Source organism: Microtus pennsylvanicus, chromosome 4 (assembly GCF_037038515.1).
Source record: "Microtus pennsylvanicus isolate mMicPen1 chromosome 4, mMicPen1.hap1, whole genome shotgun sequence".
Classification (NCBI taxonomy): Eukaryota; Metazoa; Chordata; class Mammalia; order Rodentia; family Cricetidae; genus Microtus; species Microtus pennsylvanicus.
Genome location: NC_134582.1, coordinates 114,459,881 through 114,480,021, shown reverse-complemented (window position 1 = coordinate 114,480,021; position 20,141 = coordinate 114,459,881). Strand labels below are relative to the sequence as shown.

General features: G+C 42.1%; 1 protein-coding gene across 1 annotated transcript in view; it reads right to left on the bottom strand.

Moving 5' to 3' along the window:
- Positions 1-20,141, bottom strand: part of Ryr2 (ryanodine receptor 2) — a 566,260-nt gene that overhangs the window by 390,046 nt on the left and 156,073 nt on the right. The window contains exon 2 of the mRNA XM_075970222.1: positions 4,583-4,702. Coding sequence (XP_075826337.1) covers positions 4,583-4,702 — 120 coding nt within the window. The remainder of the gene's footprint in view (positions 1-4,582; positions 4,703-20,141) is intronic.

Here is a 20,141-nt window from a genome sequence, read left to right as displayed (position 1 = left end):
AAACATAATTCCGTATTCCTTTCATTTTGCTTCTCCTTCAACCCAAGATTTATTTCCTACCGTGCTTCTTAATTTTAAGGTATAGGAATCTTTTGTTCTGGGGGAGGGTGTGGTTTGTGGACAAGGCTGTTCCTTCACATTGGTCAACTGTGCTCTTCAATATGTTCTAGTCACCCGATTAGGAAACAATACAAACATCATCTTTCCTTTGCATCTTCCTGTTCGCTCACTGATGCCATGTCTAAGAATGCCAATCACTGAGCTTGCCTGATATGTTATGTAGAGATGTGGAGACAGTGTTTTATACCCTATGTAACTCTGTTTTTATGACAAAAAAAATAAATAATATTTAAAAAACCATGATTGCCTGATAATTTATGGTATCTCCCTCATATTTTTATGCATGTGTATATGCAAGGATGCGCTGGTGCACAGGCGCATGTGTGCATGTGGAGGCAGGAGATCATCCTCCAGTGTTATTTCTAAGGAGCCATATGCCTTACTTTTTCTGACATAGAGTCTTTCACTTCTTGGAACTAGCTGATGCTGCTAGGCTGGCCAGAGTGACCCCTAGGTATCTGCCTGGCTCCATCTCTTCAGCCCTGAAATTTGAAGCAGTGACGATATGAACTCTGGAGGTTCAAACTCACGTCTCCATGGTAAGCTCTATAAGCTCTCAACAAATCCTCTCCCCAACTGAGGACTCTAAAAGTTTCCTAAAGACTTATTTATGTGGCCAGCAGTCAGTGGGGTATGTGCATATATGTGTAAGTGCCCACAGAATCCAGAAGGGAGCATCCAGCCCTCTGGAGATGGAGTCACAGGCAGTTGCGAGCCACCCAACAAAGGTACTGGTAACCAACTTGAACTGTCTTCAGCAGCCGAAAGCACTCTTAACCCCGGAACCACCACTCCAGCCCCCAACTGAAATGTTAAAAACTGACTTCTGCCTCAGAGTTGCTGCCCAAAAAATCAAAGCCCAACTTCCCACATTTATAGAGGCAAAAATGAAGTGCCAGTTGCATAAGGAAAACACAGCAAACGCCTGTTGTGTTGAGTGAGGAATAACCAATCATGTCATCAGAGGTAAAGATTTCTGTTTTCTACAGGAGAATCTACGTTGATATTTCAAACCTTCCCTTCCAGGGGAAGATGAGCCTGAATAAACATCTGAGGAGCATAATGCATAATCTCCTCCAGGAAGGCAGTCTTGCCTTTGATGGAGAGATGCTAAGGCTTGAGCTATTTCTGGGACCGCTTCCAGGCCTTCATATATAATTTACATAGTCTGACTGGTTATTGCCGACAATCACTCTATGCTCCTTATTCCATGATAAACGCAGGAGATACCAATTGGAGAGAGAGAAACTACATCCCATTTTTCTACCAATGAAAGTCAAATCCGGCTACATCCAGTGAAATATGGGACGACAGTTGTGTTTACATTGCAATATCATGAACGAAGGCCTGGAGTCCTGTCTCTCTGTTGTTACTTGTTAAATTTTTCTAGTTCAGGCCACAGAGCTTGTCACCAAAAGACAAGAAATGAGTTAAATCTGGTCCCCAGAGGTCCAGGGCTTGATACATAGAGGCAAAAGAAACATCAGCATAAACTCTGCAATGTCCATTAAAGACAGCAGGATACAGACCAAACGGCACATCCCAGAAAAACAGCCCCCCTCAAAAAAAAAGTGGGGACTACAATGGTAATTGGGGAAAGGTAACCTGGAAGAGGCTGCTTTACATGGGCTTTAATGGACAAGCCCCTTTCCCCTTATTTTTAGCAGCAATCAGCTTCTGTCTCAAAGTTGCTAAGTCCTGAAAACGGAAGCCCAGAGCCCCAGCTCTACATGAAAAAGGCAAAGAGCAAAAGCTGCAGGGAGAAAAGAACAGGGGAGCAAGTGTGTATCCAAATGAATCAGGCAAGGACAGGAGCCAGGCTAATATGGCCCAGAGATCCAGCTACCTAAAGGGTGGAGAGGAAGGATCTTACGTTGTAACAAAATAAGAAGACAACTCAGTGCTCTGCCCAACATCGGTTTTGACTTTAAATCTACACTCTATAAACAAGCCAATGTAACTTTTTGTACTGCAGTCTTTCATAAGAGAAAGAATGTAAGACACTGTGAATGTAAAGGATTATATATTCGGCTCATTGGATCATCTATAGCAAATAAAGAGTCAAGTTTCCCTGCTAAGAACTAAACCATTCAGGTGAAGATCTAGGCCTATGTGAATGCTTGGCTGTCACTTGATAGACTCGTTGTTGAACTAGGAATATGTATTACCAGATGTGAGGAGAAAAGACAATCCTGGGTGTCATTCCTTGGGTGTTGTCCACATTTTTTTAAGTTTTAAGACAGGGTCTCTCATTGGCTTTAAGCAATTTAAGAAAACTAGGCAGACAGGCCAGTGCGTCCCAGGGATCTACCTGCCTCTGCCTTCCCAATGTCCAGATAGCAGGTGTGCATCACCATGCCAAAGTTATTTATGTGGATTGTGGGGATGAAACTCGGACCCATGTGTGCGCAAGCATTTTACCAATGGAGTCATCTCCCTAACCCATAATAATATTTAGTATCAGAAACCAACTCCCTTAACAAAGAATCAAAACAATATCATCTAATACAATGTTCGATATAATGAGGATAATCAAATATCAGGCTACAAGGCTGAAGAAATGGCTCAGAGGTTATTGCTCTTTCAGAGGGGACCTGGGTTTGGTGCCCAGCGTCCATATGGCAGCTGACAACTGCCTGTAATTCACTCCCAGAGATTCTGACGCTGTGTTCTGACTTCCAAGGGTACCACACACATGATGTACATACATGTATATAGGCAAATACTCACAAAAGTGAAAGTATTCTTAAAGAGTTAGCTAACAGAAGAAACTTGTTCTAGCCATCACAAAAATGTGAAAAAAGAAGGAAAATGCTAAATATGAAGAAGCTAGATTTCAAAGAATAGCTTTCATAACTAGACATAAAACAGTAAATTTTATAAAGACAATGTTCCACAAAATTTGTCAAATTAAAAGTGTAGGAAGAGGACTTGGGATGAAGCTTGGTTGGATGAGTTGTTACCCAGCATCCATAAAGCTCTGAGTTCAAATCCAGCACTGCAGAAACCAGGTGTGTTGGTGCACACCTGAAATTCCAGCACCAGAAAATGGAAACAGGAGGGTCATAAGTTCATGAGCCTCCTTGGGCTACATGGAAAGTTCAAGGTGAGCCTGAGTTATGTGAGACCTTTTTGCAAAAAAAAAAAAAAAATCTAAGGAAGAGCATACTATCCTTAACATATACTTAACTACATTAATCCTTGTCTAAAAAAATCAAAACAGGTGCATAATATATCTAACATTGATAGTTATAAAGAATGTCACGTGGCATAAATAATTATAATAAATATGTCATATATACTCATTGTTAGTTTGCAACTAAAAGATGCTGCATCATGAAGGACTGATCGAATATTTGAAGCCAAAAGTTTTGGTATATGTGTGCACAGCCCTTGCCAACAGTGTTATTGAAGTCATGTTGAATATTTCAAGTCTAGGAATTGATATCTATTTCCAGTTCTTTATTTGTGTAATGAATATGATCGCAATACATACTTTCTCTTTTGGTGGAATTGAAATGAGATTGCACACACCAAGTACACTATAAACCCGAAAGTACTGCACAAGAGATCACTGCATGGGCCATTTCTCATTCATTTTATGACTCCCAGAAATATCTTCTTTCTCCAATTCTTCGCCAACTGACCTATCAACAGGCCCAGGGTGTTCCTGGAGCATAGTCTAATCCAATCACAATTCCCATGGCCACAGTACCAAGTAAGAGGAAGAATCAGCTGCCAACCAGACAAATCAAGCACCTTCCTGCTACTTCCCAGTTTCCTCTTTCACTCTCCACGGTCCCAAATCCCTGTAAGAGCCATGAGATTCTTTAGAGCCCTTCAGACAAAAGGAATTACTGCCCAGCTCCAGTGTCCCACCCCTACAGTCTCCCTTTGCCTTACAAAGAAACCTGGACTCCTTCCCATCCCAGGCTCTAAGTCATCCTTATACACTTCCTCTGCTACAACCGGTCCCCTTGTGCTAGTCCAGCAGTCCTCGTTTCTGCCCAGGAGATGTTGCAGGAAATGTCAAGAACTGAGTCACTTCAGTCTGGCCTATTCTACTATCACACTCTCAAAAAAGCCTTCCTGAAGCGGAGCTCTGTAAAGAACAACACCTCCCCTGAACAAGGCCTTCCAGGATCTCTGTCTTCCTGGTTACTCTGCTTTCCTCCCAGGCCTTTCCCCCTTCAGTAATCACACCATTTATGGACACATTTGCTTCTCCACTTCCGAATCGCCACTATGAATCAAGGCCTTTTCTACACTTGTGAATAGTGCACCCCAATTCTCTGCGACCCATAAAGACTCAGCTTTCAGATGAAAAAGTAAAAACATTTCCTATCTTGTTTAGTTTACAAGTTGTCTGTCCCATAGAAAGCAATACAGTGCTCAGGCACAAACTCAGTACCATGAGTGAAACGCGAATACCCCGTCAGTCTTGAGAGCTCTTAACCCGTACCTTGGAATTGGATGTAGACTCCAAAAAACAAAGTCTGTTGCCAAACCCTTCTGCTGCCAAGCATAGCTTCTGCTGCTCCTTGTGGACGGTCGCAGTGCACTGCAGAACCACCTCATCATCCTGCAGAAAGAAACAGAAAGAAGATGAGCTTCCACAAGGCTGGGCTAAGTAAGATCTAGAAAAACAGGATTTTATTACCTATCAATAATCTGAGGTGTATAGATAGCTTAGCAGTTAAAAGCACTTGCTGCTCTTGCAAAAGACCCATGTTTCATTCCCAATACCCACATGGTGACACATAGCCACCAGAAAAGGCTATACAGTGTCAGTCCCTTGGGTGCTTTTTAATCTGCAAGAAGGAAGCTGGATGCTGGAGAAAGGGAAGAGCCAGGGCCATTGATGGTCATCAATTTTCTCATTGCTATCACCAAAGGAAAACATTTATAAATGAAGGCAGGATTTTTCTATTCCACACTCACACAGTTTCAATCACCAGAAGTGCCAAGAAACCATTTGTTTCTGAGGACATTGAACATCTTCAAGAACGAAACAGGTTCTACAGGCTGGCATGCATGTCAGTCTAAAACTAACTCAGGGAAATATGCCAATAACTCAACTGGGTTCCAGTTGATGGTAAGACGTTCTAGTTTTACCACACAGTGGCAGATCCTATCTGAAAAGACCCCAGGCTGCATAAAAACGTAGCGAGACCATTTGTGAGTTTAATACTTGGAAATACAACAAGGGACTCAAACAAATTACTAAAGGAGGATTGCAGACAAATATGCTCATGGGAAAAGGTGATCAACAGGATGACTTGACACAGAGACTGTGACTTCTCCAAGAAGAGACATAGAGTTCCTAAGTAAGGTCAGACTAGGCTACGTAGCAAGATCATGACCAGCCCACTATGCCTTGCAAAAAAGAATAGGCAGAATCTGTCATCCTGGCTCTACCTTGCACTAGGTCATGTGATCTCAGGCAAGGCTTTCAATCTCTGAAATGATGATACAAGACAAAGTGCTACCCCAGTGACTCCAGAAGGGAACTGACTCTGAGTAAGAGGATACGAAGTTATTTTGTAACAAAATGTCATCCCATTTATCAGGTTCTATTATTTATGGCAAATGTTTAAAAAAAAAACTACCAATTGTAGTGGGGGAGGACAAAGATATGATCAGGGTGTCTTCCTTAATCCCTCTTTACTTCTTTTTTTTTTTTTTTGAGACAAGGTCTCTCTCTGAGTCTGGAACTCACTGACTCAAAAGGCTGAGCAATGAATCCCAGGTATCCTCCTGTGTCCACCTCTCTACGACTGGGGGCAGAGGCAAGCACCCATTGATCCTCTCATGGGTCTTCCCGTAAGAGGGCTGCCCCAGAAGCCCTGCATCAATGATTGCACCTGTACTGCATTCCACTGCAGAACGGAAGGGGAAAGATGAGTAAGTGGGTTGAATCTCCAAAAACAGAAAATGAGCTGCTTTGGTTAACTCAAGCAAATGCTGTGTGCATCTAAGAAAAAAACCCACAGTTCTGCTTTGCATTTTAAACCTTTCTGGTGTCTGTCATTTGCTCGCATGTCCTACATGGCAGCCGCACCGTGGTGCAGAGAGCAGATAGTGCCTCCTGCCACGGGCTGAGGCCGGCTGTTAACTTCCACCCTCCAAGTCCACTGCTGGTTGCTCATTAATTTGAGTGAACATTCATTTTACTTGAAAAGCCATTTGCTGGGGGGAAAAATAGCCTGATTTCCCTATAAGTAAAAGCAAATGCAAAATTCATGTGCTGCATGGCAAAATAAAAGATCATGAAGTGCTTTACATAATCTACGACAAGATCAAAGCTATATGGTGGTTTCCAAACTCGCAGTATAATGAGAAAGCTGGAAATGGTACTGATGTGCTCACGGGCTTAGCAAATCCCAGAGGCCTCCTACTATTTTGTATTACATGTCCTATGGACCTAGCTCTATTATGTAAACAACACTCTAAGGCAAAAGAACCTTTGGGGAAAGCTGGAGACTGCCCGATGTCATTTAGTAAGCAACTATTCATGAATTAAAGACATGGAAGTGAACAGAGGTGAAGACAGTGAGAGCTGAGGGTAGGTAGGGGACTCACAAGAACAGCAGCCCTACTAAATAACTCTGCAAACAGGGAAAGCATTACGTGGTTCCCAAAGGCAGGAAGCATGTCTGCCCCTCACTACTCCCATGTGATACAAAGACTAGTCACACACATAGGAGGAGAAAATGAGGCACAATGTAACTTTTTCCTCACTAAGACTTGTTACACATGTTTCCAAAAACTGAATCATTAAATCTAATATATCTGAATCTGAAAGCCATATCCACATTGTTTCTACCAGGAACTGAATTTTTAACCATACTCGTGAGCGGCATGATTGTTTCCCATATCCTCACATGCATCCTGATGCCAGAGGATCTTGCTAAGATGTGTACTCCTGTTCTGCAGGCTTTGGGTGGCACTAAGAGTGCATTTCCAATAAACGCCAATGTTTAAGGCCATTCTCTGAGTATCCAGGGTCCATAATGGGTCTATGGATGCTAGAAGACATGGCTGGTCTTCCCTAAGTGTTTAAGAGGCCACCAATAAAAGCATTGGGATATTAAAATGAATCTCTATGCTAGAGATGTAGCTCAGTAAGCAGTAATTCTGCCTAGCATGCATCAAGCCATTTGTCAATCCCTGGCACTTCATAAACTCTAAGTGGTGACACACAATTGTAATCTCAGCCCTGAGGAGATGCAGGAAGACGGGCCAGAAATTGGTTAAAGACTACCCTAGACAATAGAACAGGTTGAGGTCAGTCTGGGATATCTCAAATCCTGTCTCAAAGCTAACTGAATAAATAAGTAAATAATGACGGGAGAAGAAGTCAGTCATTCAGGCTATGTATACTGGGGGGAAGAAACAGAAAAGTAGAAATCATTTGGAATGTCCAGCAACATGACAGGAATACCAATTATGCGAGAGAACAAATGAAGCTAAACAATTTACTCAAGAACACTATCGATGCCCCTCGACCAAAGAATGGGTAAGAAAAATGTGGTACATTTACACAATGGAATAATACACAGCATAAAAAAAAATAACATCTTAAAATTTGCAGGCAAATGGATGGAGTTAGAAAACATCATATTAAGTGAGGTAACCCAGACCCAGAAAGACAATTATCATATGTACTCGCTCACAAGTGGCTTTTAGACATAAAGCAAAGAAAACCAGCCTACAATTCACAATGCCAGAGAACCTAGACAACAATGAGGACCCTAACACAGACATACATTGACCTAATCTACATAGGAAGTAGAAAAAGACAAGATCTCCTAAGTAAATTGGGAGCATGGGGACCATGGGAGAGGGTTGAAGGGGAGGGGAGAGAAAGTGAGGGAGCAGAGAAAAATGTAGAGCTCAATAAAATCAATAAAAAAAATGAAAAAGATAGAACACTATCGAACCTATGCAATTGACATTCACACATAATTTTGTTTCCATGTTGCAAAACTTGGGTGACAATGCAACCCAGGAACCACATAACACTATGTTCAGAAAAGCTGAACTACATTACCAAGAAGACAGGATATAGCCAGGACTGCCAATCATGACTTGGCTTGAAATGACAGAGCCTAACCTGACATACCCACAAAGATTTTTCTAGTATACATGAGAACAATCTCTATTTTACAGCCCTGAAAGACGGGTTCCCATTTTTGACAGAAAGTAATATATGCCAAACACTTGATGGACCAAACAGCAGAATGCAAGCCACCTGCCAGCTCCCTTTTATTAGCCCATCACTCATCCCTATGAAGACGCTTTCTCCTGTGATAGAAGAGCCTGCAGGCTTTCCAGGAAGAGCTAGTAGGGACGACTTGCAGTTTTCTGCTGATTGAAACCGTGTGCAGCAACTTTGGCTTTGCTTAGCATTTGTCTGATATGTGCATGATGATCTGGCTTGAATATTCAGGTATATAAAAGCTAGTTTCTATCCCCAAAGCTGAAGACTAATATTGCCTAACACTGAAGAGGTCCAGAATACTAACAATGGAAGAATGTCTGCCTGGGTCGTAAGGCTTCTTTCAAATGAGCTCTTGAGGCTTCAGTCTGAAATTCACAGCTCTTGCTTCTGAACCTGGTCATGGGCATCAGTTGTTGTGTGTCTAAGGCAGGCAAGCAATGGCCGTAGTGCCTCCTACCTTAGCACATAAAGCTAAAAGCACCTTAAAATTTACACTGACTACACTTTTGTTTCAAGCATTAGTTTTTAAATTTGGTAATTTTATACTTTTGTACAATATACTGGGGTCATATTATACATTACACCCCTGTGCCCCTACTGGCATCCTTCTGTTATCCAACCTCCTTCCACATTTTCTGTCTACTGCCCTAAGGCCTTGCTAGAGCAACACATGTATACTCAGTTCACAATAAATCATATTTCAGAACCAAATCACCACAAAATAGATTCAATGCAAGTTGTTATTTCACTGTTTTTTTTAATTTCAAAACCTAGCTGTAAATGAAGCACAAATGAGTAGCATCATAAAATGCTCTTGCTGCTCCCACAAAGACTTGAATCTATCATTTTCTATTTTGTAAAATAAACTTCAAACAATAAATTTACTTGATTTAGAAAAACGTCATGAAGCTAGGTGTGTTGGCACAAGGCCTTCAGAAACTGGTAAGTAAAGACAGGAGATGCATGAGTTTGAGGTCAGCTTGGCTGGAGATATAGCTCAATTGGTAGACTGTCTTTTTATTTTTAAAATAAAAACATACTTTATTTTATGTGTGGTATACAATTTACATATAAATAGCATTGTCATAGAATGTTTTGATACAGTATTAAACATAAAAAATTGAAAATTTAGTGGGGCAGTGGTGGCCATATGCCTTTGATCCCAGCTCTAGGGAAGCAGAGACAGGCGGATTTCTGTGAGTTCAAAGCCAGCCTGATCTACAGAGCTGTCAAGGCTACACAAAGAAACCCTGTCTCACAGAAAGAAAGAAAGAAAGAAAGAAAGAAAGAAAGAAAGAAAGAAAGAAAGAAAGAAAGGAAGGAAGGAAGGAAGGAAGGAAGGAAGGAAGGAAGGAAGGAAGGAAGGAAGGAAATTTTAGATTACTAGAGCCCTCTTCATGGAAGAAATACTTTTAAAAAATCACTTTTTCTAAGTAGGTCAACGTGACAAATGTATCCATTGACTAGCAATGTCTAATTGCTATTATAATAATGATCTATGGAGTTAAGAAGAAAGCCCACTCTCTAAGGAATGACACATGTTGAGTTCTTCTGGAATATAAAATGGTTCTAGCTGCTTAAGTACACAGAATGTTGAATTCACATATCCTGGTAGAGTGTTTGCCTAGCATGCTTGAAGAATCGATCCCCAGTACTACATAAACTGGCATGGTGCTGGACATCTGTAATCCTAGGACTTGGGGGGAGGTGGGAGGATCAGGGGTTCAAAGTCATCCTCAACATACTGAGTTCGAGGTAAGCCTGAGTTATATGAGACCCTCTCTTAAAAAGGGGGGGGAGGAAGGAAAAGAGGGATGGAGGGAGAGATGGAAGGAGGGAGGGAGGGAGGGAGGGAGGGAGGGAGGGAGGGAGGGAAACATTGAACATGACTGGCATTAAAGAAGACCCTTGAATGGCTTCCCAGTTCTGAAAGAATAAAGGCCCAATATCCATCAGCTTTTAAGACTTTTGTCCCATGGTTTGTCGTCAAGGAACCATCTCCAACCAACCTCCTGTCTTCTCACACTCCTATAAGTCTTTTCGATATGCTAAGTCCCTTTGTCCTCCTCTAGTTAAGAGCTGCCCAGCCTTCAAGTTTAAATTCAAGCATTGGTTACAGACACAAGCCTCTCCTGCTCCACCAGGCTGTTCTTGTGCTTTATGCCCCTGTCACTGAATTTTTCCCTTTAGATTCTCTGGTCATTATGTATTCATTTCTGTAGCTATTAATGTCCAGTTATTAAATTGAGACTATTTTTACTTAGAAACACATCCCCAAACCATAATGTCAGGAATGGAAGAGGGAACCAGAAATCATGAATCTCAACGAACACATTTACAAGAATGTCAAATGAAGGAATAAAACAAAAAGCCAAAATTTCTAATAGGTGAGTACCACCCTTTCACTCAACTCATGGAAGACACTACAGTTCCAGATCCAAGGTCAGCATGAAGGCTTTTTCAGTGCTGAAGAAATCCTGGTTTCCCACAAACACTATGACAAGGTAGTAATGCAGGTTGGCACAGCCTGGCAAAGAAAGGGGGTAAGACATTGAGGAATACCCTAGGGGTCTCACACAGGGGTAGAATACACACTGGCTGATCCCAGAACAAAGACACGAGGATATCTTTGAAGAGTCAAGAAGTGTTAACTGTCCTAGAGAATAGAACTACAGATAGTCAGAAAGAGGTAAAGGGGCAACCCCAAAGCTAAGCTTGGAACCAGAGAACCTAGAAATCAATACACAGGGGAGGTGATGATGAGGGAGGGGAGATGAGGAAGAGGCTGAAAGGTGAGATTTAGAGGATGTGTGTAAGACAAAACAAAGGACCCTTACCATGCAATCCAGATAGATTACTTTCAATTCACAATATTCTCATCTCTTCTTCCCAAGTGCTGGGATTATAGGTGTGAGTCACCATGCTCAGCTGGGTTTAACAATTTTGACCAAATATATCTTGAATGTGGCTCTCACATCTGTGGAAGAAAGGAGCCACTTCCTTCTACAGTCAGCCAGCCTATCACAGTAGCCCCTGGCACCTGGAATCCTTCTTCTGGCTATCCTTATAGAGACTCTTGCTTTGTACAAGCAAGCACAAAACAAATGAGACTCAGTTTTTTTTTCAATACTAGCATTGTAAAGCTTGTGAAGAATTCAAACGTTCATCTACATATTTTATTCATCTTTCCTCACGCTTCCATATTCATTTCCCAACTGTTATTGAATAACCAGAAGTATAATTAGTGATAAGCTCTTTGTGGACGGAAACCAGTTCCTCGGGCCCCATTCTGCCTGTTGGCATGTGTCATGGTATAAACAGCTGTATGAGGAGAGAAACAAGACCTGCCTTGCTTTGGGTCTGTCCTCAGGTCAAATTCTATGATCAGTGAATATAATGTATGCTAGATGAATGTCTGGGGGTCCTACATCACCTCCAATTGTTCACAGATGCATGCTGCCATGCCAACAAATGGAATCACCAATTAATATGGCCAAGGTGAGAGCCTACATAATATCCAATTGAGCTGAATATTGGATGACCCTAGTAAGTGATTTGATGATTTAGGGGAAGCCAGGAAATAGGGCAAACTGGAGGAAAATTATAGAGCCTGTATATTAGAGCTACAGCAAATCTTACTGTAACATAAATACAATAAAACTTTGATTACAATTATCTTCTCATATACAATTTACATAAGTCAATTATAGAATACCCTTAGATATATTTATTCTATTTTTACTGGAGTGGGAGGTTATGTGCACATGAATGCAGTCCCTGTGGAGGCAAAGAGGAAGGGGACTGATCTGGGAGAGGTAGAATTGTGGATGGTTGTGAGATACCCGACATGGATGTTTGGAACTGAGCTCAAGTCCTCTGCTAGAGCAGTGAATGTCTTAACCTCTAAACCATCTCTCCATCCCATGTGGTATACACCTTTTAAAAACTATTTATATTATTATATTTGTGTGTACCCATAGAGGCTGGAAGAGATAGCCAGATCCACTGGAACTGAAGTTATAGATGGTTGTGAGCCACCATGTGGATGCTGGGAACTGAACTCAAGGACTTTTTGTAAGAGGATCAAGTGGTCTTAGCTATAAGCCATCTCTCCAGTTCCCTATAGTGCAATCATGAAAGCTCAGTAGATATCCTTAACAGCTCTGGATGGCTTCAAGACATTCACCATGGCAAGTACTTTACATAAACTCACTATGTTTGTCTTGGTTTACTCAGGTTTAAGCCTTTGATTATTAGTCTGCATTGCTTCATGAGGGTCTCTTCAGAGTCAGTCTCACCTAAAAACCTTTCCCTGTGGCCAAGGAGATGGTTCAGTTGCTAAGTGTTTCCTATGAAAACATGAAGACACAAGTTCAAATCTTGACAACCCTCATAACAAGTTAGACTCAGCTGCAAGCACCTATTTTCCTAGCATTGGGGTGTTGGTTGAGGGGGCTGCATGTAAGTGGGTCCCTAGAGCTTGATGGTCAGCTGGTCTTATCAAATCAGTGAGTTCCAGGTTACATATCATACCCTGTCTCAAAATATAAAGAACAGACTAATGTCCCAATGCCAACCTCTGGCCTCCACAGGTATGTACACAGGTAGGTACACACGTCACACCACACATAAATAGACAGACACAAAGAATATAAGCATAAGAGGACACGTATAAGTGCACACATACATGTGTGCTCACATCATGTGTCTTATTGTGTGGTTATCTGTCCAGGGGATAAAAAGAAACCAGATGGATGCCCCACGGGGATATATGCTTTAGGGACTGGAGCCATGTCTCAGTGATTAAGAGCACTGACTCATTTCCAGAGGCTCCAAATTCAATTCCAAGCACCAACATGGTGGTACATAACCATCTGAAACTACACTCTTAGGGGCTCCAATGCCCTCTTCTGGCCTTCATGGGCACTAGGAACTCAAGTGGTGCACAGATACACATGCAGACAAAATACACATACACATGAAATAAAGAGAGAAAACTGAAATATGCCCTGTAGCTAAAACCTAAAAGAATCATATCATCATGCATGTTAAACCACAGCATGTGATTGTGGCTCATAAATATAGAATTGGATTCCCTCTGTTTAATTCTCCCCTACATGTCCTGGGACTTTAAAACTTATCACAATAGCACCAGCAAGTTGGCGCAGTAAGAGTGCTTGTCACCAAGCCTCACAGCCTGAGTTCAGTCCCTGGAACCCACCAGTGAAGCAAGGTAATCGATTCCAGAAGTTGTTCTCTGACCTTCCTACATGCCAGGGAGTGCCCCATTCCCAATAAATAAATAAAAATGTAACTTCCTAAAATGGAGGTATGATATTTATGGGGAGAACTGCCGGCAAATTTGTGACAAGTTAATAAGACATGATTTCTCTAACAAATGATGCCAAGTCTTCTGAAACAGAGCAGCACAGAAAATAATTTGCAACCAACAACATCAACAGCCTCCTTCAAATGTTCATTCATCATTTAACAGATACTTGCTTGGGACACAAATATATGCTAAGAACTGCTCTAAGTGCTTGAGATAAATCGCCTGGCACACCAAAGATCCCCAAACTCATTAGGCTTACGTGCTGGCAAGGGAAGAGACTCAATACACAGAAACACAATAAATGTATAATTACTTAGACGATGAAAAGTTCTATAAGGAAAAAAAAGACAGAAATCTAAGGGGATGGATGGGAAGTGCTATCGTGCTGGGGAAGGACTGTGGGGGACTCACTGGGGGATGACTTCTGAATGAAAACTTGGAAGGAAGGATAATGAACCTGAAGACTGTGTGGAGGTAGGACCCAGGGAGAGAGGTTTGGGGAGAGGTGCCCAGGCCAGAAAACAGTCTTAGCAATACCCAGAAAAGCACTGATGTAGGGCATAGTTCCTGAGTACACCGTAGGCATATCACACTTGAGACCCTTAATTTAAGCCCTAGTACAAAGGAAAAAGAAAGAGATGTGCAGAAGAGTAGAAAAGGATGCAATGAAAAGGGAAGAAATGGAGAGGGGGAGAGGGGGAAGGGGAAATAAGGGAAAGAAAGAGAGAGGGAAAGAGTGATGGGAAGAAAGGAAGGAAACAGGAGCAAAGACCTTTTGGCTAGAGTGCACTAAATGAGCGGGAAATGGTATGTTATTCCTAAGGGAGTCAACAAGGGGACCAGATCATGAAATACCTTGAGGCCAGCACTGGTACTTGTGCTTGTAGTGTAGGAAGTGGTGTACGACTAGGCCAGCCTGTGAGGTCAGCAAGGAGACAGGACAGCCAATGAGGGTTATTACCATCCATGGGCACATGGCAGCTGAAGCTAGGTTGGCAGTAGAGGAGGAACAAAGAGATCAGATTTTGCAGATATCACCTGGATGCCTGATCTGTCTTGGACTCCGTGATACATGCCCATTACTTCATCTCACTTATTCTGTCACTGCATAAGACTGTTCTGGCATCTGGCCAAACTAAATGTTAACTTCATATTCCCCCCAAAGAGAGAAACAGATAACACAGCGAGTTCAAACAGCTGTAAGGAAGAAAAGGGGGACAATATAGCTGGAGTTTTGTTACATTTATATAGTCTTCAATTTATGTGTTAGTATAGGCTTATTTCTAACACTCCTTGAGAAAACTATGAAAATTATACTTGTTCTGTGACCTTTCAATTTTTGGCAAAAGATTAAAACCTCTTGCTATGAGATTAATGAATATACAGAAAATTGAAAGGAAATACGGGTACTAAACTTAATTTAGTATACTATAATTCAAAACATTGGAAATATCAAGAGTTGGGGCATTTCATTTCCTTATAAAACACTGAACAAGAACAGTTGTGTGGAGCTCGCCTGCCTAGCCCTGAAATACCCCTGAGCTACAAGCATCAACTGCAGGCTTCGTGAGAACATATACTTCCTCTCTGCTGGGATCAGCTTCCAGAACTCTCTGTGTGCTTTCAATAGGGGGGATCTCTCTGAATTGTTCCACCCTGTGCCACCTCCTCTAGGACAATGCCTTCCTGTCACATGGTCCTCTTTACAAGAAGCCCAACTTTACCGTGCTCCTCTCACTGTGTGTGGAGCCTTTCCCAGGCCGCCACTGTGCCCAGCCCTCCTTTCTCTCTCTAACTCCTTTGTGCCACAGGAATGCTTTCTTCTAGCAGTACCCTCGTCTGCCTGGATTCATGTCATCCACGCTGGCCAACTCCCTCTTGTCAAGCTTTACATGTTTTCTGTGCACTCACCAACAGGAACCCCACAACACATTTTGCTGCCCTGACCTACAGACAGGTGCAGGGAGCTGCCACTGACAAAAAGTGACCTGACACCTCATGACATGTACACCTGTGGTTTCATAGTGACAGGTGCCATGGGTTAATGACACTGCAGAAACTTCAGGGAAATTCTAGAGGTTTTTTAATGCTTTGTTTGTGTGTTTGTTTCTAGACAGGTTTTTGTGTAGCCCAAGTGGCCAGATGACCTGGATCTTCTGTTTCTACCTACCAAGTGCCAAGATGAGCATGCAACTGTATCTGGCTTTCTTCAGCCATTTTTATTGGTAGTGATATTCCTCTGTTTAGACTACAGTGTGACTGCCTAATCTCAGTCCCCCACCAGCAGATGAGTTCAAAGTTCTCCAAAGTCTCTTTCAGTGCTCACATTTTATAGTTCTGAAGACAAGGGAGGAGGCGGAACCTCCCTGTGCAATCTCAAGGGGAGAAATTCAGTGTGCCTTTGATACTTTACATTAACAACGACTATGTCTGGCATGGTTTTCAAGAGAGGGGACTAAGGAAAGCTTTCCATAGAGGGGACTACAGGCTCCTGCTTTCCTGTAGTCTCCCTTTCTTTTACTGGCTTTCCTAATTTGTGGTGTGATGTGGGCTGACGCACAGAGTTCTGGCTTTGTTCTGTTGCTGGGATAAAATACTCTGACCAAAAGCAAGTTATCAAGGCAAGAGCTTGCTTGGCTTATCACCAGGGAAAGTCAGGGTAGGAATTCATGGCAGGAACCTGGAACAGAAACCGTGAAGGAATGCTGCATGCTGACTCACTCAAGCAGCTTATGTTCAACTAACTTTCTTACATAGCCCAAGACCTCCCACCTAGGGGCAGTATTGCACTAGCCTCCCACTAGTGGGCTTGGCTATGCTACATCAATTATCACTCAAGACAGTGACTCACTGATATATCACAAAATAAATGGATTGAGTCAACAATTCAGTAGAAGTTTCCTCTTCCCAGACAACACTAAGTTGTGTTGAGTTGATTATATAAAGGAACTAGGACACAAAATAACCACAATGTTTTTGATTTCACAAACAGCAAACTGAAGAAGTAATCTCCTGCTCTGTATTGATGACTCTATATGGAAGTTTACATACAAGATGGCATGTAAAGAATTACGCGCTATAAGGCCTGAGGTCACCCTGGGCCTGGGTAATGTCAGCTAAGGGGAAACAGGATGGGAACATCCAACTCTCAGGCTCACTCGAGATGCCAGACCTCTTGTTTTCTTTCCACCAGCCAGAGATGGCAACCGGCCAAACTGAAATCTGAAGCCAGCACTGTGTCTGAATATACACACATTCCAGCAGGGTTCTTCTAGTCCATCTTTGAAGCACGAACTTCTATCAGAAAGGAACTTTTCATTTTCTTCCTAAATGAAGCCTGAAAAAACTTTACTACACCAATAATGTTCAGGCAAGCAGCACTTGCCATCAGCTACCTCACTGAAGCCCTGATGGACTCCTCATGGGCCACCAATAATCTCCAGAGAGGAGAAGACTGGCTTCCTGCCATCAAAGACTTAGCAAAATGAAAGACTGAGACGTCAACAGAAAAACTCTTGCGTGCCTTTTTACAAATGTCAGAGGAACAGAGAGAAACAAGAAAGAAGGCTCAGACCCCATCCTATCAGCACCCAAAATTGTGTCATGGTAGTTTTTATTTTTGCTTTCTTGTTTGAGACAAAGTCACATGGAACTCAGGCTAGCCTCAAACTTGCCATGTAGCCCAAGACTGGCCTTGAACTCCTGATCCTCCTGCCTCCACTTCTGAGTGCTAGGATACCAGGCATGTGCCACCATACCTGGTAAGGATCTATAGTCTACTTGGAATTTAATATACCCAACATACAGATCTTGTTGCAGTTCTTCAAAATGCCATTTACCCATTTTCCCTATCTTAACAAACAATACTGCCAATCAAGTAGAAATCAACACCATATACCTAGTAACCTTTAGTATTTCCTCCTAATTGTCTTCAATAATTTGAATGTGAAATGTCCTGTAGATGGAGACTGCCCATTCATTTCCTAGCTGCCCAGACCTGGATAATCACGCAGGAACTATATTAATTGCAACACTGCTTGGCCTATTAGCTCAGGATTATTATTAAGTAACTCTTACCTCTAAAATTAACCCATTTCTATTAATCTATGTATCACCACAAAGCTGTGGATTATGGGTAAGGCTCCTGCATGTCTCCATTGGCCTCTACATAGTGTCTCTCTGACTCTGTCTACTTTCTCTATATATCTCTTCCAGCTTGGCTATATTCTGTCCTGCCATAGGCCAAGGAAGCTTCTTTATTAACCAATGGCAACAAAACATATTCACAGCATACAGAGGGGAATTCCACATCAATATTCCCCATAGGCATGTGCATTTGAATTCTCTCTCTCTCTCTCTCTCTCTCTCTCTCTCTCTCTCTCTCTCTCTTTCTCCTTCTTGTGTGTAGAAGAAATGTGACCAGCCTACTTGCTGGTCCTGCTGCCATGTCATGCCTTCCCAGCCATTAAAGTCTCAATTCCACTGGAACTGGAATTCAAAACAAATCCTTCCTTCTGTAAGTTGCTCTTGGTCATGGTGTTGCATTACAGCCACAGCAGAGCGACTACTGCACTTCCTAACCCTGCAACATGCTCTGCTTGCATGTCAGCTGTAGCACATGCCAGCCCCTCTACAGGCCTGGCTTCACAGGAGCCGTCACCTCCTTCCTCTGAGCATCCTTATCCATCATGCTCCAGGTCCCATCACAGAGCATGACCGTTGTTGTAAAGGAACTGGGAGGACAAGGATGGGACAGGCTGGCAAAGAACTTAGGGTACTATGTGGTAAGACCCCCCCCAAGGACATAAGACAGGAGAGTCAGAGATCAGCAGAAGACCATTTCTAGCAGACGGGGAAACAAGGTCCTGAAATGCAAAGGAGCAGAGCTGCACACTGAGGAACATGGATGGTGGGTAGAGCTGCATGGCAGTGAACTGGGTGTGTTTTCTCCAGTACCCCAAACTATGCGGCAGAAAGACTGAAGATATGGTCATGAAGCCATATGAAATATAGCAAACTGTATATCTTGGTAGATACCAAAGCAGAAGAAAAGGTCCCAGAACCAATGGGACAATGTCAGAGGACATTTCTTACAAAATCTTGAAACTATTCTACATTTCTGAAATAGGTTAAGAGCTATGGTATCATGGCACTTAGGGTTAGTAGAAGAAAAGGAAGCACTAGGGATATGGCTTGGTGAGTAAAACACATATTGTGCAAGTACAGGTTAGAGTTCAGATTCCTAGAACCCAAGCAAAATTGGGGCGAGTGTGGAGGAAACTGCCTGACTCCATTTCGAAGGTGGGAACCATTATGCTGTATTTTCAAAAATAAGTTTCTGTTTACTGTGAGAGTTGAGCTGCTCTCTGTTTTCTGGAACCTGATCTTCCCCAACCCAAGACCTTGATTTGTTTTTGAGACCCTGACCCTCCCCTGGGCCTCCCTGATCCTCCCTAATCAGTGGTAGGTGACAAAATAATGTTTTTAAAAGTTTTTTGTGTATATTTTCTTATTACCTCATTGTCTCTCTTCTGTAAAACTACTTGATATTTTACTCCTTAAAAGGGGCTCAAGGGGTAAATTCAAGGCTGCTCTCTTTAACATGACTTAGGAGGCAGTCATTGGCCAGCTCTTGGGTTCACCCCAATAAAAAAAATCAAGCTCACTTCCAGTTTGGCTCAAATTGTGGTAGTGGTCTTATTTTTGCCATTGGAATTAGAAGTGTGATAACCCCCCTGTAATACCAATGCTGAGGCAGAGACAAGCAATGCTTGGGACAAATCAGCTAGAAAGACTAGTCAAGATAGTAAGTTCCTGGTTCAACAAGAGCCCCCATCTCAAAATATAAAATGGAGATCAATAGAAAGACACCCAATGTCAACCTCAGGTCTCCACACACATCTGCTCACATATGCACATGCACTCAAACACTCTCACACACAAGCACAAATACACTTGTGCATACTGTTCATATACATAAGCAAATGCACACACATATGAGATCAAGACCTAAAATAGATTAGATAATATTTGTCAATTAGCTGAAAGTAGGTCATAAACAATGAGCATTTAAATTTAATCTTTATTGAAAGCAGTACATTTTCAGAAGTATTCTAGTATAAGAGAATAAATACCAAAGGGTTTTGAACAAATATTGGAAAAGTTTTGAGATCAGACTGAAAAATAAGGGACATATTTCAGAGAGTCAAAGTCTACATCACTCAAGCAAGATGGAAGTTAACTTTGATTGATACGTTCTCCAAGAAATCACAAGTACAGAATACATCGATTTCTACTTTCCAACTAAAAGTAGCATAAATAAGATAGACATCTGTGGTCATAGCTCAGCACATCTCTCGCTTGGCAATGAGCACAGGTCCATTTATCAAGACTTCTGCTGAACTCATCTTCATAAATGTGCAGAGTCTGAGAAAGTTATCTGACCCCCTACACACACCTACAAGC